The 27,756-nt window shown below is 46.5% G+C and overlaps 1 protein-coding gene and 1 long non-coding RNA gene across 2 annotated transcripts in view; one reads left to right on the forward strand and one right to left on the reverse strand.

Annotated features, from left to right (window-relative positions):
• The window catches only part of SLC38A6 (solute carrier family 38 member 6), a 206,297-nt gene that overhangs the window by 25,404 nt on the left and 153,137 nt on the right, over positions 1 to 27,756 (reverse strand). The window contains exons 7-10 of the mRNA XM_063947708.1: positions 24,330 to 24,412; positions 23,825 to 23,883; positions 20,722 to 20,787; positions 11,008 to 11,058 (exon numbers count right to left, since the gene is read on the reverse strand). Coding sequence (XP_063803778.1) covers positions 11,008 to 11,058; positions 20,722 to 20,787; positions 23,825 to 23,883; positions 24,330 to 24,412 — 259 coding nt within the window. The remainder of the gene's footprint in view (positions 1 to 11,007; positions 11,059 to 20,721; positions 20,788 to 23,824; positions 23,884 to 24,329; positions 24,413 to 27,756) is intronic.
• LOC134980745 (uncharacterized) overlaps positions 1 to 27,756 on the forward strand; it is a 42,831-nt gene that overhangs the window by 4,850 nt on the left and 10,225 nt on the right. The window contains exon 2 of the long non-coding RNA XR_010190468.1: positions 23,979 to 24,098. This is a non-coding gene — a long non-coding RNA (uncharacterized LOC134980745). The remainder of the gene's footprint in view (positions 1 to 23,978; positions 24,099 to 27,756) is intronic.

Genomic DNA, 27,756 nt, shown 5'->3' on the forward strand with positions numbered 1-27,756 from the left:
TTCTTGCGTGAAATCTGCCGAATGGAATTGCTTCGTAGGAAGCCACCATTTTTACCAGGACCCTTGTGCAATGATGCACTGACACTTTTCCTGGTTTTAGGAGGTTCCTGACTAGCTCGGATAACTCCCTGGCTTTCTCTTCCGGGAGAAACACCTTTTTCTGGACTGTGTCCAGAATCATCCCTAGGCACAGCAGACGTGTCGTCGGGATCAGCTGCGATTTTGGAATATTTAGAATCCACCCGTGCTGTTGTAGCAGTATCCGAGATAGTGCTACTCCGACCTCCAACTGTTCCCTGGACTTTGCCCTTATCAGGAGATCGTCCAAGTAAGGGATAATTAAGACGCCTTTTCTTCGAAGAAGAATCATCATTTCGGCCATTACCTTGGTAAAGACCCGGGGTGCCGTGGACAATCCAACGGCAGCGTCTGAAACTGATAGTGACAGTTCTGTACCACGAACCTGAAGTACCCTTAGTGAGAAGGGCAAATTTGGGACATGGAGGTAAGCATCCCTGATGTCCCGGGACACTATATAGTCCCCTTCTTCCTGGTTCGTTATCACTGCTCTGAGTGACTCCATCTTGATTTGAACCTTTGTAAGTGTTCAAATTTTTTAGATTTAGAATAGGTCTCACCTAGCCTTCTGGCTTCAGTACCACAATATAGTGTGGAATAATACCCCTTTCCTTGTTGTAGGAGGGGTAATTTGATTATCACCTGCTGGGAATACAGCTTGTGAATTGTTTCCCATACTGCCTCCTTGTCGGAGGAAGACCTTGGTAAAGCAGACTTCAGGAGCCTGCGAGGGGGAAACGTCTCGACATTCCAATCTGTACCCCTGGGATACTACTTGTAGGATCCAGGGGTCCTGTACGGTCCCAGCGTCATGCTGAGAGCTTGGCAGAAGCGGTGGAAGGCCTCTGTTCCTGGGAATGGGCTGCCTGCTGCAGTCTTCTTCCCTTTCCTCTATCCCTGGGCAGATATGACTCTTATAGGGACGAAAGGACTGAGGCTGAAAAGACGGTGTCTTTTTCTGCAGAGATGTGACTTAGGGTAAAAACGGTGGATTTTCCAGCAGTTGCCGTGGCCACCAGGTCCGATGGACCGACCCCAAATAACTCCTCTTCCTTTATACGGCAATACACCTTTGTGCCGTTTGGAATCTGCATCACCTGACCACTGTCGTGTCCATAAACATCTTCTGGCAGATATGGACATCGCACTTACTCTTGATGCCAGAGTGCAAATATCCCTCTGTGCATCTCGTATATATAGAAATGCATCCTTTAAATGCTCTATAGTCAATAAAATACTGTCCCTGTCAAGGGTATCAATATTTTTAGTCAGGGAATCCGACCAAGCCACCCCAGCTCTGCACATCCAGGCTGAGGCGATCGCTGGTCGCAGTATAACACCAGTATGTGTGTATATACTTTTTATGATATTTTCCAGCCTCCTGTCAGCTGGCTCCTTGAGGACGGCCCTATCTATAGACGGTACCGCCACTTGTTTTGATAAGCGTGTGAGCGCCTTATCCACCCTAAGGGGTGTTTCCCACCGCGCCCTAACTTCTGGCGGGAAAGGGTATACCGCCAATAATTTTCTAACGGGGGGAACCCACGCATCATCACACTTCATTTAATTTATCTGATTCAGGAAAAACTACAGGTAGTTTTTTCACATCCCACATAATACCCTCTTTTGTGGTACTTGTAGTATCAGAAATATGTAACACCTCCTTCATTGCCCTTAACAAGTAACGTGTGGCCCTAAAGGGAAATACGTTTGTTTCTTCACCGTCGACACTGAAATCAGTGTCCGTGTCTGTGTCTGTCGACCGACTGAGGTAAAAGGACGTTTTAACGCCCCTGACGGTGTTTGAGACGCCTGGACAGGTACTAATTTGTTTGCCAGCCGTCTCATGTCACCAACCGACCTTGCAGCGTGTTGACATTATCACGTAATTCCATAAATAAGCCATCCATTCCGGTGTCGACTCCCTAGAGAGTGACATCACCATTACAGGCAATTTGCTCCGCCTCCTCACCAACATCGTCCTCATACATGTCGACACACACGTACCGACATATAGCACACACACACAGGGAATGCTCTGATAGAGGACAGGACCCCACTAGCCCCTTGGGGAGACAGAGGGAGAGTTTGCCAGCACACACCAAAGCGCTATATTTTACAGGGATAGCCTTATAATAAGTGCTCCCTTATAGCTGCTTTTATAAAATCACAATTTCGCCAAATTTTGCCCCCCCTCTCTTGATTTAACCCTGTTTCTGTAGTGCAGTGCAGGGGAGAGCCTGGGAGCCTTCCTGACCAGCGGAACTGTGTGAGGAAATGGCGCTGTGTGCTGAGGAGATAGGCCCCGCCCCCTTTTCGGCGGGCTCGTCTCCCGCTTAAAAATGGATTCTGGCAGGGGTTAAATATCTCCATATAGCCCCGGAGGCTATATGTGAGGTATTTTTTGCCAAAAAAAGGATTTTCATTGCTGCCCAGGGCGCCCCCCCCCAGCGCCCTGCACCCTCAGTGACTGCCGTGTGAAGTGTGCTGAGAGCAATGGCGCACAGCTGCAGTGCTGTGCGCTACCTTAAGAAGACTGAGGAGTCTTCTGCCGCCGATTCTGGACCTTCTTCTCTTTTCAGCATCTGCAAGGGGGCCGGCGGCGAGGCTCCGGTGACCATCCAGGCTGTACCTGTGATCGTCCTTCTGGAGCTAATGTCCAGTAGCCAAAGAAGCCAATCCATCCTGCACGCAGGTGAGTTCACTTCTTCTCCCCTAAGTCCCTCGATGCAGTGATCCTGTTGCCAGCAGGACTCACTGTAAAATAAAAAACCTAAGCTAAACTTTTCTAAGCAGCTCTTTAGGAGAGCCACCTAGATTGCACCCTTCTCGGCCGGGCACAAAAACCTAACTGAGGCTTGGAGGAGGGTCATAGGGGGAGGAGCCAGTGCACACCACCTGATCCTAAAGCTTTACTTTTTGTGCCCTGTCTCCTGCGGAGCCGCTATTCCCCATGGTCCTTTCAGGAACCCCAGCATCCACTAGGACGATAGAGAAAATAAGAATTTACTTACCGATAATTCTATTTCTCGGAGTCCGTAGTGGATGCTGGGGTTCCTGAAAGGACCATGGGGAATAGCGGCTCCGCAGGAGACAGGGCACAAAAGTAAAGCTTTCCGATCAGGTGGTGTGCACTGGCTCCTCCCCCTATGACCCTCCTCCAAGCCAGTTAGGTACTGTGCCCGGACGAGCGTACACAATAAGGGAGGAATTTTGAATCCCGGGTAAGACTCATACCAGCCACACCAATCACACCGTACAACTTGTGATCTAAACCCAGTTAACAGTATGATAACAGCGGAGCCTCTGAAAAGATGGCTCACAACAATAATAACCCGATTTTTGTAACTATGTACAAGTATTGCAGATAATCCGCACTTGGGATGGGCGCCCAGCATCCACTACGGACTCCGAGAAATAGAATTATCGGTAAGTAAATTCTTATTTTCTCTATCGTCCTAGTGGATGCTGGGGTTCCTGAAAGGACCATGGGGATTATACCAAAGCTCCCAAACGGGCGGGAGAGTGCGGATGACTCTGCAGCACCGAATGAGAGAACTCCAGGTCCTCCTTAGCCAGGGTATCAAATTTGTAGAATTTAGCAAACGTGTTTGCCCCTGACCAAGTAGCTGCTCGGCAAAGTTGTAAAGCCGAGACCCCTCGGGCAGCCGCCCAAGATGAGCCCACCTTCCTTGTGGAATGGGCATTTACATATTTTGGCTGTGGCAGGCCTGCCACAGAATGTGCAAGCTGAATTGTATTACACATCCAACTAGCAATAGTCTGCTTAGAAGCAAGAGCACCCAGTTTGTTGGGTGCATACAGGATAACAGCAAGTCAGTTTTCCTGACTCCAGCCGTCCTGGAACATATTTTCAGGGCCCTGACAACATCTAGCAACTTGGAGTCCTCCAAGTCCCTAGTAGGTGCAAGGCACCACAATAAGCTGGTTCAGGTGAAACACTGACACCACCTTAGGGAGAGAACTGGGGACGAGTCCGCAGCTCTGCCCTGTCCGAATGGACAAACAGATATGGGCTTTTTTGAGAAAAAACCACCAATTTGACACTCGCCTGGTCCAGGCCAGGGCCAAGAGCATGGTCACTTTTCATGTGAGATGCTTCAAATCCACAGATTTGACTGGTTTTAAACCAATGTGATTTGAGGAATCCCAGAACTACGTTGAGATCCCACAGTGCCACTGGAGGCACAAAAGGGGGTTGTATATGCAATACTCCCTTGACAAACTTCTGGACTTCAGGAACTGAAGCCAATTCTTTCTGGAAGAAAATCGACAGGGCCGAAATTTGAACCTTAATGGACCCCAATTTGAGGCCCATAGACACTCCTGTTTGCAGGAAATGCAGGAAACGACCGAGTTGAAATTTCTTTGTGGGGCCTTCCTGGCCTCACACCACGCAACATATTTTCGCCACATGTGGTGATAATGTTGTGCGGTCACCTCCTTTCTGGCTTTGACCAGGGTAGGAATGACCTCTTCCGGAATGCCTGTTTCCCTTAGGATCCGGCTTTCCACCGCCATGCCGACAAACGCAGCTGCGGTAAGTCTTGGAACAGACATGGTACTTGCTGAAGCAAGTCCCTTCTTAGCGGCAGAGGCCATAAGACCTCTGTAAGCATCTCTTGAAGTTCCGGGTACCAAGTCCTTCTTGGCCAATCCGGAGCCATGAGTATAGTTCTTACTCCTCTACGTCTTATAATTCTCAGCACCTTAGGTATGAGAAGCAGAGGAGGGAACACATACACCGACTGGTACACCCACGGTGTTACCAGAACGTCCACAGCTATTGCCTGAGGGTCTCTTGACCTGGCGCAATACCTGTCCCGTTTTTTGTTCAGACGGGACGCCATCATGTCCACCTTTGGTATTTCCCAACGGTTTACAATCATGTGGAAAAAACTTCCCGATGAAGTTTCCACTCTCCCGGGTGGAGGTCGTGCCTGCTGAGGAAGTCTGCTTCCCAGTTTCCATTCCCGGGATGAAACACTGCTGACAGTGCTATCACATGATTTTCCGCCCAGCGAAAAGTCCTTGCAGTTTTTGCCATTGCCCTCCTGCTTCTTGTGTCGCCCTGTCTGTTTACGTGGGCGACTGCCGTGATGTTTTTCCCACTGGATCAATACCGGCTGACCTTGAAGCAGAGGTCTTGCAAAGCTTAGAGCATTATAAATTTACCCTTAGCTCCAGTATATTTATGTGGAGAAAAGTCTCCAGACTTGATCACACTCCCTGGAAATTTTTTCCTTGTGTGACTGCTCCCCAGCCTCTCGGGCTGGGCTCCGTGGTCACCAGCATCCAATCCTGAATGCCGAATCTGCGGCCCTCTAGAAGATGAGCATTCTATAACCACCACAGGAGAGACACCCTTGTCCTTGGATATAGGGTTATCCGCTGATGCATCTGAAGATGCGATCCGGACCATTTGTCCAGCAGATCCCACTGAAAAGTTCTTGCGTGAAATCTGCCGAATGGAATTGCTTCGTAGGAAGCCACCATTTTTACCAGGATCCTTGTGCAATGATGCACTGTTTTTAGGAGGTTCCTGACTAGCTCGGATAACTCCCTGGCTTTCTCTTCCGGGAGAAACACCTTTTTCTGGACTGTGTCCAGAATCATCCCTAGGCACAGCAGACGTGTCGTCGGGATCAGCTGCGATTTTGGAATATTTAGAATCCACCCGTGCTGTTGTAGCAGTATCCGAGATAGTGCTACTCCGACCTCCAACTGTTCCCTGGACTATGCCCTTATCAGGAGATCGTCCAAGTAAGGGATAATTAAGACGCCTTTTCTTCGAAGAAGAATCATCATTTCGGCCATTACCTTGGTAAAGACCCGGGGTGCCGTGGACAATCCAAACGGCAGCGTCTGAAACTGATAGTGACAGTTCTGCACCACGAACCTGAGGTACCCTTAGTGAGAAGGGCAAATTTGGGACATAGAGGTAAGCATCCCTGATGTCCCGGGACACTATATAGTCCCCTTCTTCCTGGTTCGTTATCACTGCTCTGAGTGACTCCATCTTGATTTGAACCTTTGTAAGTGTTCAAAAAAAATTTTTTTTTTTTTTTTTTTAGAATAAGTCTCACCTAGCCTTCTGGCTTCAGTACCACAATATAGTGTGGAATAATACCCCTTTTCTTGTAGTAGGAGGGGTAATTTAATTATCACCTGCTGGAATACAGCTTGTGAATTTTTTCCCATACTGCCTACTTGTCAGAGGGAGACCTTGGTAAAGCAGACTTCAGGAGCCTGCGAAGGGGAAACGTCTCGACATTCCAATCTGTACCCCTGGGATACTACTTGTAGGATCCAGGGGTCCTGTACGGTCTCAGCGCCATGCTGAGAACTTGTCAGAAGCGGTGGAACGCTTCTGTTCCTGGGAATGGGCTGCCTGCTGCAGTCTTCTTCCCTTTCCTCTATCCCTGGGCAGATATGATCTTATAGGGACGAAAGGACTGAGGCTGAAAAGACGGTGTCTTTTTCTGCAGAGATGTGACTTAGGGTAAAAACGGCGGATTTTCCAGCAGTTGCCGTGGCCACCAGGTCCGATGGACCGACCCCAAATAACTCCTCTTCCTTTATACGGCAATACACATTTGTGCCGTTTGGAATCTGCATCACCTGACCACTGTCGTGTCCATAACATCTTCTGGCAGATATGGACATCGCATTTACTCTTGATGCCAGAGTGCAAATATCCCTCTGTGCATCTCGCATATATAGAAATGCATCCTTTAAATGCTCTATAGTCAATAAAATACTGTCCCTGTCAAGGGTATCAATATTTTTAGTCAGGGAATCCGACCAAGCCACCCCAGCTCTGCACATCCAGGCTGAGGCGATCGCTGGTCACAGTATAACACCAGTATGTGTGTATATACTTTTTATGATATTTTCCAGCCTCCTGTCAGCTGGTCCTTGAGGACGGCCCTATCTATAGACGGTACCGCCACTTGTTTTGATAAGCGTGTGAGCGCCTTAACCACCCTAAGGGGTGTTTCCCAACGCGCCCTAACTTCTGGCGGGAAAGGGTATACCGCCCATAATTTTCTATCGGGGGGAACCCACGCATCATCACACACTTTATTTAATTTATCTGATTCAGGAAAAACTACGGTAGTTTTTTCACATCCCACATAATACCCTCTTTTGTGGTACTTGTAGTATCAGAAATATGTAACACCTCCTTCATTGCCTTTAACGTGTGGCCCTAATAAGGAATACGTTTGTTTATTCACCGTCGACACTGGATTCAGTGTCCCTGTCTGTGTCTGTGTCGACCGACTAAAGTAAACGGGCGTTTTAAAACCCCTGACGGTGTTTTTGAGACGTCTGGATCGGTACTAATTGTTTGTCGGCCGTCTCATGTCGTCAACCGACCTTGCAGCGTGTTGACATTATCACGTAATTTCCTAAATAAGCCATCCATTCCGGTGTCGACTCCCTAGAGAGTGACATCACCATTACAGGCAATTGCTCCGCCTCCTCACCAACATCGTCCTCATACATGTCGACACACACGTACCGACACACAGCACACACACAGGGAATGCTCTGATAGAGGACAGGACCCACTAGCCCTTTGGAGAGACAGAGGGAGAGTTTACCAGCACACACCAAAAACGCTATAATTATATAGGGACAACCTTATATAAGTGTTTTCCCTTATAGCATCTTTTTTATATATTTCTATCGCCAATTTAGTGCCCCCCCTCTCTGTTTTAACCCTGTTTCTGTAGTGCAGTGCAGGGGAGAGCCTGGGAGCCTTCCCTCCAGCCTTTCTGTGAGGGAAAATGGCGCTGTGTGCTGAGGAGATAGGCCCCGCCCCTTTTTCGGCGGCCTCGTCTCCCGCTCTTAACGGATTCTGGCAGGGGTTAAATATCTCCATATAGCCTCCGGAGGATATATGTGAGGTATTTTTAGCCAAAATAGGTATTCATTTGCCTCCCAGGGCGCCCCCCTCCCAGCGCCCTGCACCCTCAGTGACTGCCGTGTGAAGTGTGCTGAGAGGAAAATGGCGCACAGCTGCAGTGCTGTGCGCTACCTTTAGAAGACTGAGGAGTCTTCTGCCGCCGATTCTGGACCTCTTCTTACTTCAGCATCTGCAAGGGGGCCGGCGGCAAGGCTCCGGTGACCATCCAGGCTGTACCTGTGATCGTCCCTCTGGAGCTGATGTCCAGTAGCCAAGAAGCCAATCCATCCTGCACGCAGGTGAGTTCACTTCTTCTCCCCTAAGTCCCTCGTTGCAGTGATCCTGTTGCCAGCAGGACTCACTGTAAAATAAAAAACCTAAGCTAAACTTTTCTAAGCAGCTCTTTAGGAGAGCCACCTAGATTGCACCCTTCTCGGCCGGGCACAAAAATCTAACTGGCTTGGAGGAGGGTCATAGGGGGAGGAGCTAGTGCACACCACCTGATCGGAAAGCTTTACTTTTGTGCCCTGTCTCCTGCGGAGCCGCTATTCCCCATGGTCCTTTCAGGAACCCCAGCATCCACTAGGACGATAGAGAAAAGGCAAATACTGTAATGATACATTGGAAACTAAACATGACTGCAATACACACAAGTCAAAGATAAGGAGCAGCCATTGTCTGCACACCGCGGTGGCTGCCATCACCTGGGAGTATGCACCCTACCAGCAATATTGGCAGATGTAATGTTGGTTTACTCTAAGGCAAGGATGGTGATCCTTTGGTCCTCCAGCTGTTGCTGAACTCCACATACCAGCATCCCCTACAACAGTTTTGCAATTTGGCCAAGCTAAAACTGTTGCAGGGCATGCTGGGATGTGTAGTTCAACAACAGCTGGAGGGCCAAAGGATCACCATCCCTGCTCTAAGGGGTATATTCAATTAGTGGTGAGTTTTCCAACAGTCGGAAAATCTGCAACTATTTCGACGTGGGTGTATTCAATAGCGGGCATTTTCACCTGTTTTTGAATCCATTTTCGCCCATGAATTTTCATTGTTTTTTTTTTTTTGCTGATCGGCATGGGCAAAAACAGACCCAAAAACTGATGAAAACGCCCACAAATTAGACAAAACACGTGGATCGGCGGCGAATTCATCAATACATGTGGTTTTCGCCTGTGCGGGCACTTAATAGGTCGAATGACAATTCGGGTGAAAAGTGCTGTTTTATCGACTGGTCGAAAAAACGTCACTAATTGAATACCCCTCTAAGTGAGAGTAAACTAAAAATGTTAAACCATTTATTACTAGGAATGCTGTTTGATATTTAAGGCCTAGTTTAGGCTTTTGTGAGCTTTCAGGCCTTTTTTTTTTTTGTAATCATTGGGGCAGATGTATTAAGCCTGGAGAAGGCATAAAGAAGTGATAAAGCAGTGATAAGTGCAAGGTGATAACGCACCAGCCAATCACCTCCAATATGTAAATTGACAGTTAGCAGCCGATTGGCTGGTGCATTATCACCTTGCACTTATCACCGCTTTATCACTTCTTTATGCCTTCTCCAGGCCTAATACATCTGCCCCATTTTTAATAATGTGAATGTAGAAGGGATGAATATGAATTATAGTGATCTGTAGATGAACGACTAGTTCATGGTCAAAACACAACGTTGATATTTCAGCCTTTGGAACTCATTTGAGTGTGGTAGTTTTACCATACCATTCGCATCTTCTTGCGCTGGAATATAAAATTCAAGGCCCCTCTTGGTTAATTAAGAAATAGATCATTTTTTTTCTACTTGGGAAACCCACAAACATGTAACGCTTAAGTTATTGTTGGACTCAAAGTCCCAGCATACCCAGCACAATAGCGTACTCTCAGTTCCAAAACAATTCTATGCAATTCCCAAAGACCATATATAAACTATATAACATTTAGTAAATTTACCTTTTTTATATCCTTATTTACCAAAATTATTTATAATTGAGAATTTTTTTTTGCTCAGTTTAGCTTGAAAAAAATAATAATATTTAGCATGGGTATTTCAGTGGACATCTATTTTCTGAGACATTAAACCAAGAATAAAAAGCATGGGAGGAACTAACGCAAATTCCTCAAGCCTGGGCAAACTGCTACTTTAACTCTATACGTTTTAAGAAAACAAAATAGCATGAGCAAAACCAACAAAGGGAAAGAAAACAAGCAATTTCACACTCATCCTATCTTGATGTGATACGATCTTTGCAGTTGCCACGCACAGGTAGCTAAATCCCACACAATAACCTAGGAGAGACACTTCACTCTGTTGTCTTTGAAAGCCAATACGGCTATAAAATGACCATGGTTAAATCAAGCTTGACAAGAACAAGCATCCTTGGATTACATTTTTAAACGCCCCCAATATATTATGGCAAACCCTTGGTCATACTTGGTGAAACCCTAGCCTCCCTTGGGACCCATTATCCCTCTTGTATGGTGCCAGCTTTTGAAGTGCAAAAGATCAGAGGGTCTCTCAGCCATGTGATTCCATATCAGTACATCATCGTTATGCCAAGGACCTCTTAAAATGATCTATTGGTGGGAGACACACTGATTATGTTTTCCACATACACCAATGCGCTTACTCAACATCCTACTACAGTACATCAATGTTACAGACCAGGAAGTTAACTCAAGTGCCGCAGATTAAAAATAAACACATTCACTAGTTTAGCACTCTGGATGGATAAAAAAAGAAAGCTCTGATAACAAAACGTTGTACAAAGTAATACGTTAGATACAGTAATAGACAATTTCTAGGTAACTATATGAAAACATGTCCCTGTTTGGCGTCGCTACTCAAATCGAGATACATGGAAGTCACCAATGGCTTCAACACAAATAAATACTATGCAGAGCAAAAGACTATCAGGAGCAAATACAAAGTGCAAAATATAAGATTTTCTACTTCGTCGATATGACAAAAAGCATTTTGTACAACACCTGTTCTAAAAACTCACCTCTTTTGAGAATTCAAAAAGTTTTGCTTTACATTCAGAACTATTGGAAATCTGAGGAAAAAAATAACAAAGGTCCACATTTTTGATTATAGAAAACAATTACTTTAAGAGATTGTGAAAAGTAAGATTTTACTTACCGGTAAATCTATTTCTCGTAGTCCGTAGTGGATGCTATGTCCCTCCTCCAGACCTCAGTTAGAGAAACTGTGCCCGGAAGAGCTGACAGTACAAGGAAAGGATTTTGGGAATCCAGGGTAATACTCATACCAGCCACACCAATCACACCGTATAACTTGTGATAACTTTACCCAGTTAACAGTATGAACAACAACCGAGCATCAGATCAACCCTGATGCAACTATACATAACCCTTATTTAAGCAATAACTATATACAAGCATTGCAGAAGAAGTCCGCACTTGGGACGGGCGCCCAGCATCCACTACGGACTACGAGAAATAGATTTACCGGTAAGTAAAATCTTACTTTCTCTAACGTCCTAGTGGATGCTGGGGACTCCGTAAGGACCATGGGGATTATACCAAAGCTCCCAAACGGGCGGGAGAGTGCGGATGACTCTGCAGCACCGAATGAGCAAACACAAGGTCCTCCTCAGCCAGGGTATCAAACTTGTAGAACCTTGCAAAGGTGTTTGAACCTGACCAAGTAGCCGCTCGGCAAAGCTGTAATGCCGAGACCCCTCGGGCAGCCGCCCAAGAAGAGCCCACCTTCCTTGTGGAATGGGCCTTAACTGATTTAGGCAGCGGCAACCCTGCCGCAGAATGAGCTTGCTGGATCGTGTTACAGATCCAGCGAGCAATAGTTTGCTTTGAAGCAGGCGCCCCAAGCTTGTTGGAAGCATACACGATAAACAAAAATTCTGTTTTCCTGACCTTAGCCGTTCTGGCTACATAAACCTTCAAAGCCCTGACCACATCCAGTGACTCGGAATCCTCCAAGTCAGTAGTAGCCACAGGCACCACGATATGTTGGTTTATATGAAAGGATGAAACCACTTTCGGCAGAAATTGTGGGCGGGTCCGCAATTTTGCTCTATCCGCATGGAAAACCAGATAAGGGTTTTTATGTGACAAAGCCGCCAATTCTGACACACGCCTAGCCGAAGCCAAGGCTAATAGCATGACCACCTTCCACGTGAGATATTTTAATTCCACCGTTTTGAGTGGTTCAAACCAGTGTGATTTCAGGAAACTCAACACCACGTTAAGATCCCAAGGTGCCACAGGAGGCACAAAAGGGGGCTGAATATGCAGCACTCCCTTTACAAACGTCTGAACTTCAGGCAGAGAAGCCAGTTCTTTTTGAAAGAAAATGGATAAGGCCGAAATCTGAACCTTAATGGAACCCAATTTAAGGCCCAAAGTCACTCCCGCCTGTAGGAAGTGAAGGAAACGGCCCAGCTGGAATTCCTCCGTAGGGGCATTCCTGGCCTCACACCAAGCCACATATTTTCGCCATATACGGTGATAATGTTGAGCTGTCACATCCTTCCTAGACTTTATCAGCGTAGGAATAACTTCATCCGGAATGCCTTTTTCTGCTAGGATCCGGCGTTCAACCGCCATGCCGTCAAACGCAGCCGCGGTAAGTCTTGAAACAGACAGGGCCCCTGTTGCAACAAGTCCTGTCTTAGAGGCAGAGTCCACCGGTCCTCTGTGAGCATTTCTTGCAGATCTGGATACCAAGTCCCTCTTGGCCAATCTGGAACAATGAGTATTGTTCTCACTCCTCTTTTTCTTATGATTCTCAGCACCTTGGGTATGAGAGGAAGAGGAGGAAATACATAGACTGACTGGAACACCCACGGTGTCACCAGTGCGTCCACAGCTATCGCCTGAGGGTCCCTTGACCTGGCGCAATATCTCTGTAGCTTTTTGTTGAGGCGGGATGCCATCATGTCCACCTGTGGCAGTTCCCACCGACTTGCAATCTGCGTGAAGACTTCTTGATGAAGTCCCCACTCTCCCGGGTGGAGGTCGTGCCTGCTGAGGAAGTCTGCTTCCCAGTTGTCCACTCCCGGAATGAACATAGCTGACAGTGCGCTTACGTTATTCTCCACCCAGCGAAGAATTCTGGTGGCTTCCACCATCGCCACCCTGCTCCGTGTGCCGCCTTGGCGGTTTACATAAGCCACTGCGGTGATGTTGTCTGACTGAATCAGAACCGGTTGGCCGCGAAGCAGGGACTCCGCTTGACGTAGGGCGTTGTATATGGCCCTTAGTTCCAGGATGTTGATGTGAAGGCAAGTCTCCTGACTTGACCACAGCCCGTGGAAATTTCTTCCCTGTGTGACTGCCCCCCACCCTCGGAGGCTTGCATCCGTGGTCACCAGGACCCAGTCCTGAATGCCGAATCTGCGACCTTCGAGAAGGTGAGCACTCTGCAGCCACCACAGGAGAGACACCCTGGCCCTGGGGGATAGGGTGATCAGCCGATGCATCTGAAGATGTGATCCGGACCACTTGTCCAACAGATCCCATTGAAAGGTCCTTGCATGGAACCTGCCGAAGGGAATGGCCTCGTATGATGCCACCATCTTTCCCAGGACTCGCGTGCAGTGATGCACCGACACCTGTTTTGGTTTTAATAGGTCTCTGACTAGTGTCATGAGCTCCTGAGCCTTCTCCATCGGGAGATAAACCCTCTTCTGGTCTGTGTCTAGAATCATGCACAGGAAAGGCAGACGAGTCGTAGGAATCAACTGCGACTTTGGAATATTTAGAATCCAGCCGTGCTGTTGTAACACTTCCCGAGAGCGTGCTACGCTGATCAGCAACTGCTCTCTGGACCTCGCCTTTATGAGGAGATCGTCCAAGTATGGGATAATTGTGACCCCTTGCTTTCGCAGGAGCACCATCATTTCCGCCATTACCTTGGTAAATATTCTCGGTGCCGTGGAGAGACCAAACGGCAACGTCTGGAATTGGTAATGACAATCCTGTACCACAAATCTGAGGTACGCCTGATGAGGTGGATAAATGGGGACATGAAGGTATGCATCCTTTATGTCCAGAGACACCATAAAATCCCCCCCTTCCAGGCTTGCGACGACCGCTCTGAGCGATTCCATCTTGAACTTGAACCTTTTCAGGTATATGTTCAGGGATTTTAAATTCAATATGGGTCTGACCGAACCATCCGGTTTCGGTACCACAAACATGGTCGAATAATAGCCACTTGTGGCTGAAATTTCGGAGACGCGCCCCCACCGGGCCTAGCTCCGCCTGTGGAGCCCCAGCGTCATGCGGTGGATTTAGTGGAAGCCGGGGAGGACTTCTGTTCCTGGGAACTAGCTGTGTTGTGCAGCTTCCTTCCTCTGCCCCTGCCTCTGGCAAGAAAGGACGCACCTCGGACTTTCTTGCCTTTTTGTGATCGAAAGGACTGCATTTGGTAATACAGTGCTTTCTTAGGTTGTGAGGGAACATATGGCAAAAAATTGACTTTCCAGCAGTAGCTGTGGAGACCAGGTCCGAGGGACCCTCCCCAAACAATTCCTCACCCTTGTAAGGTAAAACCTCCATGTGCCTTTTTGAGTCGGCATCACCTGTCCATTGCCAAGTCCACAGGACCCTTCTGGCAGAAATCGACATTGCATTTATTCTAGAGCCCAGTAGGCTAATGTCTCTTTGAGCATCTCTCATATATAGGACAGCGTCTTTTATATGCCCCAGGGTCATTAATATAGTATCCTTGTCTAAGGTATCAAGTTCCTCAGATAAGGTAGCCGTCCATGCTGCTACAGCACTACACACCCAGGCCGACGCAATTGCCGGCCTTAGTAGGGTACCTGAATGTGTATAAATGGACTTCAGGGTACCCTCTTGCTTTCTATCCGCAGCATCTTTTAGGGTGGCCCGTATCCTGTGACGGCAGGGCTACCCTCTTGAATAAGCGTGTCAAAGCTTTGTCCACCCTAGGGGAGGATTCCCAGCGTAACCTGTCCGTTGGCGGGAAAGGATACGCCATAAGCATCCGTTTGGAAATCTGCAGTTTTTTATCTGGAGATTCCCAAGCCTTTTCACATAACTAATTTAGCTCATGTGAAGAGGGAAAGGGTCACCACCTGCCGTTTTTCCACCTACATATGAACCCTCTTGTCAGGGACTGGGGTTTCCTCTGTGATGTGCAACACATCCTTCATTGCTATAATCATATAATGGATGGCTTTAGACAATTTTGGCTGTAACTTTGTATCATCGTAATCGACACTGGAGTCAGAATCCATGTCGGTATCTGTGTCAACAATTTGGGATAGTGGGCGCTTCTGAGACCCCGACGGCCTCCGCGACATAGGATCAGGCATGGGCTGAGACCCCGACTGTCCTAAGGTTTCAGCTTTATCCAACCTTTTATGCAAGGAATTAACATTATCATTTAAAACCTTCCACATATCCATCCAATCAGGTGTCGGCGCCGTCGGCGGAGACACCACATTCATTTGCTCCCGCTCTGCTTCCATATAGCCTTCCTCGTCAAACATGTCGACACAAGCGTACCGACACACCACACACACAGGGGATGCTCTTTTTTGAAGACAGTTCCCCCACAAGGCCCTTTGGAGAGACAGAGAGAGAGTATGCCAGCACATACCCCAGCGCTATATGTCCCAGGAATCACACAGTAACTTAGTGTTAACCCAGTAGCTGCTGTATATTATGTTTTTGCGCCTAATTTATGTGCCCCCCCTCTCTTTTTACCCTCTTCTACCGTGAATCTGCAGGGGAGAGAGCCTGGGGAGCTTCCTCTCAGTGGAGCTGTGGAGAAAAAATGGCGCTGGTGAGTGCTGAGGAAGAAGCCCCGCCCCCTCAGCGACGGGCTTCTGTCCCGCGTTTCTGTACAATATTATGGCGGGGGCTCATACATATATACTGTGCCCAACTGTATATATGTCCAACTTTTGCCAAGAGGTCCTAATTGCTGCCCAGGGCGCCCCGCCCTGCGCCCTGCACCCTACAGTGACCGGAGTATTTGGGTGTAGTGTGGGAGCAATGGCGCATAGCTGCAGTGCTGTGTGCTACCTCAGTGAAGACTGGAGTCTTCTGCCGCCGATTTTGAAGTCTTCTTGCTTCTTTCACCCGGCTTCTGTCTTCCGGCTCTGCGAGGGGGACGGCAGCGCGGCTCCGGGATCGGACGACAAAGGGTGAGATCCTGTGTACGATCCCTCTGGAGCTAATGGTGTTCAGTAGCCTAAGAAGCAGGACCTATCTGCAGAGAGTAGGGCTGCTTCTCTCCCCTCAGTCCCACGATGCAGGGAGTCTGTTGCCAGCAGAGCTCCCTGAAAATATAAAAACCTAACAAAATACTTTCTTATAGCAAGCTCAGGAGAGCTCACTAAACAGCACCCAGCTCGTCCGGGCACAGATTCAAACTGAGGTCTGGAGGAGGGACATAGAGGGAGGAGCCAGAGCACACCAGAATCCAAATTCTTTCTTAAAGTGCCCATGTCTCCTGCGGAGCCCGTCTATTCCCCATGGTCCTTACGGAGTCCCCAGCATCCACTAGGACGTTAGAGAAAGGGGGACATTCATCCAGAGACCTTCTGCCCTAATACTATATACTATATCATTCCTTTCATATACAGTCGCAGTAGTTTTCAAGTTCTCTAGAAAGTGATGACTGGAGACTGTAATATATATTTTATGGAGCAGTCTGCAGCATGATATGACACAGTGACGGCAACCATTTTGTTGGTTTGACTAATTTCCTAGGGACGAGGGACATCACATCACTGAGATAGTGTTCACTCTAGGCTGTTTTAGCAGGGCGCCGCGCCCTGCCCGTTTTTTAGCAGGCAAAACCCGCCCTGCCCTTTTGCGGCGCCCTGCTAGAACAGCCGCCCGCTTCCTGCCCTCCCGGCGCGTATAGATGCCGTGCGCATGCGCGCGGCATCCATTCACGCATTGGGAGAGGGCTGGGGGAAGCCCAGCACCGACGGAGGTGCTGGGCACGCCCCCAACAGTGACGTCGCCGGCCACAGACGCTGTCTATAGTAGCGTCTGTGGGCCGCACCGCCCCCTAAAATGACGTAGGCGTGGCCACGCTCCCGTTTCGCCGCGCGCACGTGTCCCCGGAGTCCGGCGCCCTGCCCCTTTTCACTCCTAGAGTGAACACTAACTGAGACATTGCCAAACTGATCAATAGGAGGCAGGGGCGGCCTGACAAAGTAATGAGCAGGTGCGCGTGCATTACCAGGATGGAGTGGTTATGGCTAACAGAGGTGTGCCATGAGGCAAAGGGGTCTGGCCTCGTGGCATGCTCCCGTCTCTCTGTATGCCGGGCGGCTGAGCAGATCATCAGGAGGTAGAGTTGCTCGGCCAGCCCTTGTTTCTGTTAGCCGGGCAAACAGCCCTGGTCTCACGCTTTGTGGCCGGACCGGCCCATCAGGCCATTTGCCAGAAGTGCCAGATGGGCAGTCCAGCCCTGTTAGGAGGCCCTGACATATTACGGAGGTAGTGGATGCCACACAGTGATTACGTGACAAATGCAACTTAATAAGCAAACTATGGCAACGATGGACATTTTAAGAACTACAAAAGTATTAAAAAACCTTAAAACGTGTAATAATAAAAATGTATTACCATTCTTAGCAGACCAATGCTCACAATACACATTTAACCGGTGTCCTCTATAACATGCCATGCCCACCAAATTCCCATAAACACCACATAGTGGTCTGCTGAAGGGGCACAATATATAGAACATCATTACGGACTCATGCCCACATACTTTTGTGCCAACTGCAAGTAAATGGATCTTTGCTTCATTATTATGCCTACCATATACATTTTCTGCCCCACAACTGTAGCTCCACGCCAAACATATATACGTCTATACGTCCACACTAGGTAAGCTCATTAGTCCTTTTGGTTTCCAATATCATCTCTATGCTGATGACACTCAAATCTATCTTTCCCCTCCAGACCTGCTCTCCTCACTCGTATCTCCAACTGTCTCTCTGCTATCTCTGTTTGGATGTCCCAGCGCTTTCTTAAACTTAATATGTCTAAGACCGAACTGATCATCTTACCTTCCTCCCGCATAACCTCACCTCCTACAAGCTCATTATCTGTTGATGGCACTACTATCTCCTCTAGCCCCCAAGTGCGCTGTCTTGGAGTAATCCTTGACTCCTCCCTTTCCTTCAAACCACACATTCAGCACCTCTCACAAACCTGCCGTTTTCATCTAAAAAATATTTCCAGGATCAGACCCTTTCTGACCCAGGATGCCACTAAGACTCCTATCTACTCACTGGTCATCTCCAGACTGGACTATTGTAATCTCCTCCTGACTGCCATTCCATACAAATACCTCTCTCCACTTCAATCTAACCTCAATGCTGCTGCCCGGCTCATTTTCCTTACCAAACGTACTATGTCCACCTCCCCTCTCCTACCAGCCCTTCACTGGCTTCCCTTCCCTTTCAGAATCCATTTCAAGTTACTCACACTCGCTTACAAAGCCCTCATCCATTCCTCTCCCATCTACATTTCCGACCTTATTTCCCTTTACACTCCCACCCGTCCTCTTCGCTCTGCTAATGCACGCCGACTCTCCTTCCTACTGATTACTTCCTCGCACTCCTACCTTCAAGATTTTTCACGTGCTGCTCCAGTTCTCTGGAATTCCCTACCTCTCCCCCTCAGACTGTCCACCTCTCTACAAAATTTCAACCGGGCTCTCAAGACCCACTTCTTCACCAAACTTAGCCAAATCTCATCCTAACGCTCTCTATGTACCCCATCTGTGTCACCCCTGTCTGTCTACCCCTCCCCTTTAGAATGTAAGCTCTCACAAGCAGGGCCCTCTTCCCTCATGTGCTTATCCTTTCTCTTACTTTAATAATCTTCAACTGCACCAAATCCAGCAGTCTTCAGCCACCTGATACTTATTCCAGTGTCATCTGTTATGTTTATTTACCCTGTACTTGTCCTATATTGTCTTCAACTGTAAGTTGCTGTTTTCCTGTTTTGATTATTTGTGTATGTACTTTGTAATTGGGCGCTGCGGAACCCTTGTGGCACCATATAAATAAAGGATAATGATAATAATAATAATAATAATAATAAAAATAATAAAAACAAATAGATTATAATAAAACTACCTGAATCCCATCACAGTCTCCTGCTCATCATAAGTTGCCCGATGCCACAAAAAGGTAAATATAATTTTTCATAACATAAACAAAAGGTTTGCAAGACTCGTACCCACCATTATAAAGCCAGTGCTCATACTGCTACAATCTGCGCTGGGGGAAGGATTTTACCCTAGGCACACTAAACGGCCAGTCTGTAATGCTTACGGCTATTACATGCACACCAAATGTAGTAAAAAGCACATGGCAGCCCACCTGGAGCTTGCCAAAATGCACCTCAAGAACTCTCAGACCATGAGAAACAAAATTCTCAGATGAGACAAAGATTGAACTGTTTGGCGTGAATGCCAGGCATCATGTTTGGAGGAAACCAGGCACTGCTCATCACCAGGTCAATATCATACCGACAGTGAAGCATGGTGGTGGCAGCATCATGCTGTGGGGATGTTTTTCAGTGACAGGAACTGAGAGACTAGTCAGGATAGAGGGAAGATGAATGCAGCAATGTACAGAGACATCCTGGATGAAAACCTGCTCCAGAGTGCTCTTGACCTCAGACTGTGGCGACAGTTCATCTTTCAGCAGGACAAAGACCCTAAACACACAACCAAGATATCAAAGGAGTGGCTTCAGGACAACCCTGTGAATGTCCTTGAGTGGCCCAGCCAGAGCCAAGACTTGAATCCGAAAGAACATCTCTGGAGAGATCTGAAAATGGCTGTGCACCGACGCTTCCCATCCACCCTGGTGGAGCTTGAGAGGTGCTGCAAAGAGGAATGGGCGACACTGCCCAAAGATAGGTGTGCCAAGCTTGTGGCTGTATTTGCTGCCACAGGTGCATTAACAAAGTATTGAGCAAAGGCTATGAATACTTATGTACATGTGATTTCTTACTTTTTATTTTTAATAAATTTGCAAAAATCTCAGAAAAACTTTTTCACGTTGTCATTATGGGGTTTTGTGTGAAAGGGGAAAAATTAATTTATTCCATTTTGGAATAAGGCTGTAACATAACAAAATGTGGAAAAAGTGAAGCGCTGTGAATACTTTCCGGATGCACTGTAAAACCCGATGCCAGCATACGCTGCAGGTGCACCTTATAGAGCTGTGCCCTTCCTAACATGCTATTCCATTTAGTTCACTAGCACATGCACTCCATTATCTATCTTCAAGCCCATTATAGCAGACAGACACTTTATACAGCCTGGTAATAAGCATAGTATCCCAATGCCCCTTACATATAGCCAGTGCCCAGTAGCATACTGTAGGGACTACAGTATCTCTCTTACCCGATACCCAACTTCCCCACATTACCACAGTGTTTATACCTTTTATCTGTCTCTACAAAGTTAGCATTCTCTACACATTTCCTGGGATCAGACCACCCTGCTTATGTGAAAAGCCAAGAGAAAGTAAAGACGCAACGCTTTCTCATCTTAGAACACTTTATTTGGAACTTTTTTGGCAATGGGTCTAATCTGTAGGAGCACAATATAAATAAATTTAGTATATGACATTAATGACATTGACTTTGGAACATGTCACTATAATAATTTAATCCACATTTTATTATGCAAATCCCATAGAAAATGCTTTTACCTCCAAGTATGTCAGAGTGTGATTCAGGGGGAGTGGGCAGGGAATGTACCACTTTTTAATCACAACCTGGAAACAGAACACAGATAATGGTTTAGTTAGTATTGGAAACTAGTCTAATATTAGTAGTGTGTGGTAGTAAAAATTCACATTCAGAAGAATGTACAGCTTCTGAATGTTGACATGGTTAAAATATCGACATGTACCATGTCAACACCAGAATTTCAACATAATTTTTCCCTTATTTTAGCCTAACGCTGAAAATAACAGAAAAATGTACTGTCAACATTCTGGTGTTGACATGTTAAAGTTCAACATTAGAAACGTAAAAAAAATTCACATCGACATTTGTGAATGTCCCCCTAACGTCATTTCGATATTCTGTAGACATTCTAACTCACTCGGCAGATGTACAGGTGATCCCTTAAAACAGGGGTATTATAAAGACACCCCTCACCTTCCCAATTTATATAGTAACACTGTCATACCCCATTTTTCCTGAACATTTTGGCATCCCCATAACATTTGTAGGGAAGAACACAATTTACTGAATAAGTTCTTAGTAATTACTGAATTCTTAGAAATGTAGCATTGTCCAAGCATCCCCTTGTGAGTGGCTGGAAATGCTGGCAATTGTAGTTCCACAGCAGCTAACGAGCTGGTCTAATGTACAACTTTCAGTGTAATGGGACAGATTATTTGAAGACAGGAATGCAGTGGTATCATTTTAGGGGCTATAAAGTTATTTCATGCTACATTGGATACAGAATTCAGCAACTTGTTGCACTGATGTAGGAGAGGAGACATTGGACGACGCTATACAACAGCTCTTGTCTTCTTTCTACAGGAGGTTATGGGTCAATGGGTCGACAGTCAGAAGGTCGACAATGTCCAGGTCGACACCAAATGGTCGACACATGAAAAGGTCAACATGAGTTTTGGATTTTTTCTTTGTGTCAAATTTTACCTTTGAGCATGTGGAACCCCAATTGGTGCACCGCGTTCGCTCGCCAGGTTTCGGGCAAGGTTACTATTCCCAATCATAGTCTAAAAACTCATGTCAACCTTTTTTCATGTGTCGACCATTTGAACCTGTCTCCCTTTCGACCTCCTGGTGTCAACCCATCAACGGGATACCCTACAGGAAATGAAACATGGGAATCTGCTGCATGAGATATGTAGCAGCAGCAATGACATCTACAGAACTAGGCCAGAAATGACTATCCAGGCACCAGTGGCTATTACTACAGCATAAAAATCATAAAACCCCTTCCCAAACCTTATCGCCAAGTGATTATAAGGCCACATTAGTGACAAATACCCAGCAGCTGAGGAATTACCCCCATTTATCAGATAAAGGATAACATTTCAAACAGTCAACTGAAAACTCCCCTTTATTAACTATGTACAATGAATGTTTGTACTGATCAAAAAAACAGATATTTAAATAGAGCGACTGAAATGTATAAACCTTGAGTTCAGTATGGAGAACACAACCTATATTTCTCTCACTGTTTTCATAACTGGTACACAATGCATTTCATCTTTATGGACATTAGATTGAGAGTTGTACGGCTGTGGCATTTTCATATTTTCTCACAGCATCTGCGCACACATTCATAGCTACGGCGGCATTACCATACACCTCTGAATCCGGTCCATAGCTGAAAGTGTATCAAGGAGTGGGTTAATTAATTCACAGTACAATCACCCGGAAGTAATCATGGTGACTTTGTAGACCTCCCCTCTGTATCTCTGAGATATTGTTATCAAAAGTTATCCACAGCGCCATAAAGGAATAACCAAACAGTTGTAAAACTATATATAGATAATTATCTAAGGTCTGCCCCATGTCCAACATGCTGCTGCTGCTCGTCGCCCCTCCTATGGTTCCTCTTGCTAGAAAGACAGGGTAGATCTCGGAGTGAAGGAGAACCCATTTGGGCAGTGGGAAAGGGGCAAATATGGGGGCGGGACTGGGCAGGACAGAGCAGCAGAGAGGACGGTGGATCAGGATAGAACGGGACGAGGACAGACTGAGGTAACCCAACATTTGCAGAGTCCTAATACTAGTACATACAATAATATAGGTTAACTATTAAATAATAAAATCAAACACAAGGCAACTCATTATAGCCAGGATGGCAAGTAACCAGCATTCAGTAATACTGTACCAAACAAGTGGATGGACAACAGTTTCAGAGTTGCTGGTGGGGGATGGGAGACTGGGAACTGAGGCGTACTGGTGACAGGGATAGTGCTAGGTGTAGAAAACGGGAAGAGGAATCTGCTTATGAGGACTTACAGTCTAAAGGAGGGGTGTGACCAGGAGGGTGAAGTAATAAATATAGTGGAGGTAGGTAAGAGAGGTAGATTAATGAGCTATGAGTAGGGCCCATAGGCGCTTATGAAGATGCAAGTCTTAATGTGTGTTATCAAGGGAGTGGGACGGTTCTTAGAATGTACATGATGAACAGGTGATTTTGCAAGGTACATGAAGACTACTCTGGTCTCAGTTACAGCAGCTGCATGGGCTGTCACACTCAATCTGAATACCAGGTATCTAAATCCCATCTACACCATCCACATCTTCATGAGATGTGGAAGCTATGTATTCAATAAGAAAGCACAGAACCACCACCACCCAGTCAGCTCCTAAGGGGTCTACATTGACCGAACAATCTGGACAATGACTAAAATGAAATGGTATATGCATTGGGATCACACAATACTGTGGACACAAATACAACTGTATAGATTCTGAAGTTCAAGCACATCGCACATGGAAATCTATCAGGCAACTGGGTGCTACACCACTTACTTTAAAAAGGTGAAAGACTTGGGTGTAGACCAAGTTAGAACTTTCTCGTTATATTTATACAAGGTATAAAATAATATTTGTTCTCTACGGGTATATTAAACTCTAAAGACTTCCTAAAACTGGATTATGAAAATTCATTTGTGCACAATATTTCTCTCCTGTAACCACCATGACTTAAAACACAGGACATTCCGTTCAGCATGGACTCATTAAAAAAGTGAAAAAAGGAGTAAAAGTCATTTTGGCCACTTAAGCCCCCCCAAAATAGTTATTTTAAGAACTTACCACAATAGCAAAGTAGACCATAAAGAAAAATGACAAACTACTTGTGTAGCCAAGAAAGCCTGTAAAATAACAGTGAAATAAAAAGCAATTTATATGGAACCTGATCTTAATGCAGAGCTAAGGGTTTACATTTCTGGTATGTTTTATTTTACAGTGCTTGGTACCTGGATCTTAAATCTCAGAATAACAGCCTTTCCAGTGCCTGTCACAGATCATTCATGTCGTTTTGTGGGACCGAATAAGGACGGGCTTTACCACTAATGGAATACCATAAGTAAGAGCTGCCCTTTAATGTTCTCCTGTAAAGATTTTATTTTTGTATAACAGACAACACACTACTGCAACCCAAGTAATGGCTTAACAAGCCAGGCCCCCTGGCTGAAACAAATTAAAATATCCCAAATAAAAAGGTCCCTCTACCTTCTACTAGGGCCCCTTTACTTTGCCATCCCTTGCCAGCCCAACAAGGATTTAAAGAGTCTGTTGCGTTTTCTTTGTTCCTTACCTATTTTGGAAAGCATCGCCAGTGGGAGTACAATGCACACTGAAGTCATTATTAATAGTAATCGGCCATCGAGGTACCAGGCCCTGAGAAAGCATACATATATGTTTTCACCATTTTATTTAGATGTTAATGGATGAAAGCACAAATCAACAAAGAGTACATGATTTACAATTAGGCACGGTACGGTTTGTGCAACCCACCCTGCACCACTGCAAATTTTCCTGCTGCTCCATGGAAGCTGGAGAGGAACAGTTTGGCTACCTGTGGTTTAACATATAAAGCACTTTAGACACTGCATATATACGGTAGTTGCCTAGGGCCTCCCACAAACCTTAATCTTGCCCTGAATAGAAGAGGACATTTAAGAAAACTAGTACATTAGTGACATCAGCAACCAACCAATTCCTTTTCATTTCCAAAACTGCACTAGTCCATAGACAGGACTGGGTGCCCATCAGAACGGAGGCACCTTCTTATTCATTTGTTGCAGCATGAAGGTCGGAGGGGTCAGGTTATAGATGGGAGTAAAAGAAAAACGCATGGCGGGATGGGGGCTAGTTATAGAAAGGAGTCCTGGCATTTCTACCCATACTTACCTCTAGTACTGGACAAGGTACGCTACTGCATGAGAGAAGCAAACAGCTGCCCGTGCTTGTCCTTAATGGTAGATCCATTACACTAGTAAAGTGCACTACATTTATTAATGACATTGTACTAGAAAATAAGAATTTACTTACCGATAATTCTATTTCTCGGAGTCCGTAGTGGATGCTGGGGTTCCTGAAAGGACCATGGGGAATAGCGGCTCCGCAGGAGACAGGGCACAAAAAGTAAAGCTTTAGGATCAGGTGGTGTGCACTGGCTCCTCCCCCTATGACCCTCCTCCAAGCCTCAGTTAGGTACTGTGCCCGGACGAGCGTACACAATAAGGAAGGATTTATGAATCCCGGGTAAGACTCATACCAGCCACACCAATCACACTGTACAACCTGTGATCTGAACCCAGTTAACAATATGATAACAGCGGAGCCTCTGAAAGGATGGCTCACAACAATAATAACCCGATTTTTGTAACTATGTACAAGTAATGCAGATAATCCGCACTTGGGATGGGCGCCCAGCATCCACTACGGACTCCGAGAAATAGAATTATCGGTAAGTAAATTCTTATTTTCTCTATCGTCCTAGTGGATGCTGGGGTTCCTGAAAGGACCATGGGGATTATACCAAAGCTCCCAAACGGGCGGGAGAGTGCGGATGACTCTGCAGCACCGAATGAGAGAACTCCAGGTCCTCCTTAGCCAGGGTATCAAATTTGTAGGATTTTACAAACGTGTTTGCCCCTGACTAAATAGCCGCTCGGCAAAGTTGTAAAGCCGAGACCCCTCGGGCAGCCGCCCAAGATGAGCCCACCTTCCTTGTGGAATGGGCATTTACATATTTTGGCTGTGGCAGGCCTGCCACAGAATGTGCAAGCTGAATTGTATTACACATCCAACTAGCAAAAGTCTGCTTAAAAGCAAGAGCACCCAGTTTGTTGGGTGCATACAGGATAACAGCAAGTCAGTTTTCCTGACTCCAGCCGTCCTGGAACCTATATTTTCAGGGCCCTGACCACATCTAGCAACTTGGAGTCCTCCAAGTCCCTAGTAGGCGCAAGACACCACAATAAGCTGGTTCAGGTGAAACACTGACACCACCTTAGGGAGAGAACTGGGGACGAGTCCGCAGCTCTGCCCTGTCCGAATGGACAAACAGATATGGGCTTTTTTTGAGAAAAAAAACCCACCAATTTGACACTCGCCTGGTCCAGGCCAGGTCCAAGAGCATGTTCACTTTTCATGTGAGATGCTTCAAATCCACAGATTTGACTGGTTTTAAACCAATGTGTTTTGAGGAATCCCAGAACTACGTTGAGATCCCACAGTGCCACTGGAGGCACAAAAGGGGGTTGTATATGCAATACTCCCTTGACAAACTTCTGGACTTCAGGAACTGAAGCCAATTCTTTCTGGAAGAAAAATCGACAGGGCCGAAATTTGAACCTTAATGGACCCCAATTTGAGGCCCATAGACACTCCTGTTTGCAAGAAATGCAGGAATCGACCGAGTTGAAATTTCTTCGTGGGGCCTTCCTGGCCTCACACCACGCAACATATTTTCGCCACATGTGGTGATAATGTTGTGCGGTCACCTCCTTTCTGGCTTTGACCAGGGTAGGAATGACCTCTTCCTGAATGCCTTTTCCCTTAGGATCCGGCGTTCCACCGCCATGCCGTCAAACGCAGCTGCGGTAAGTCTTGGAACAGACATGGTACTTGCTGAAACAAGTCCCTTCTTAGCGGCAGAGGCCATAAGTCCTCTGTGAGCATCTCTTGAAGTTCCGGGTACCAAGTCCTTCTTGGCCAATCCGGAGCCATGAGTATAGTTCTTACTCCTCTACGTCTTATAATTCTCAGTACCTTAGGTATGAAAAGCAGAGGATGGAACACATACACCGACTGGTACACCCACGGTGTTACCAGAACGTCCACAGCTATTGCCTGAGGGTCTCTTAACCTGGCGCAATACCTGTCCCGTTTTTTGTTCAGACGGGACGCCATCATGTCCACCTTTGGTAATTCCCAACGGTTTACAATTATGTGGAAAACTTCCCCATGAAGTTCCCACTCTGCCGGGTGGAGGTCGTGCCTACTGAGGAAGTCTGCTTCCCAGTTTCCATTCCCGGAATGAAACACTGCTGACAGTGCTATCACATGATTTTCCGCCCAGCGAAAAGTCCTTGCAGTTTTTGCCACTGCCCTCCTGCTTCTTGTGCCGCCCTGTCTATTTACGTGGGCGACTGCCGTGATGTTTTATCCCACTGGATCAATACCGGCTGACCTTGAAGCAGAGGTCTTGCTAAGCTAAGAGCATTATAAATTTACCCTTAGCTATATTTATGTGGAGAAAAATATCCAGACTTGATCACACTCCCTGGAAATTTTTTCCTTGTGTGACTGCTCCCCAGCCTCTCGGGCTGGCCTCCGTGGTCACCAACATCCAAAACTGAATGCCGAATCTGCGGCCCTCTAGAAGATGAGCACTCTGTAACCACCACAGGAGAGACACCCTTGTCCTTGGATATAGGGTTATCCGCTGATGCATCTGAAGATGCGATCCGGACCATTTGTCCAGCAGATCCCACTGAAAAGTTCTTGCATGAAATCTGCCGACTGGAATTGCTTCGAAGGAAGTCACCATTTTTTTACCATGGCCCTTGTGCAATGATGCACTGATTTTAGGAGGTTCCTGACTAGCTCGGATAACTCCCTGGCTTTCTCTTCCGGGAGAAACACCTTTTTCTGGACTGTGTCCAGAATCATCCCTAAGCACAGGAGACTTGTTGTCGGGATCAGCTGCGATTTTGGAATATTTAGAATCCACC

Source organism: Pseudophryne corroboree, chromosome 12 (genome assembly GCF_028390025.1).
Source record: "Pseudophryne corroboree isolate aPseCor3 chromosome 12, aPseCor3.hap2, whole genome shotgun sequence".
Classification (NCBI taxonomy): domain Eukaryota; kingdom Metazoa; phylum Chordata; class Amphibia; order Anura; family Myobatrachidae; genus Pseudophryne; species Pseudophryne corroboree.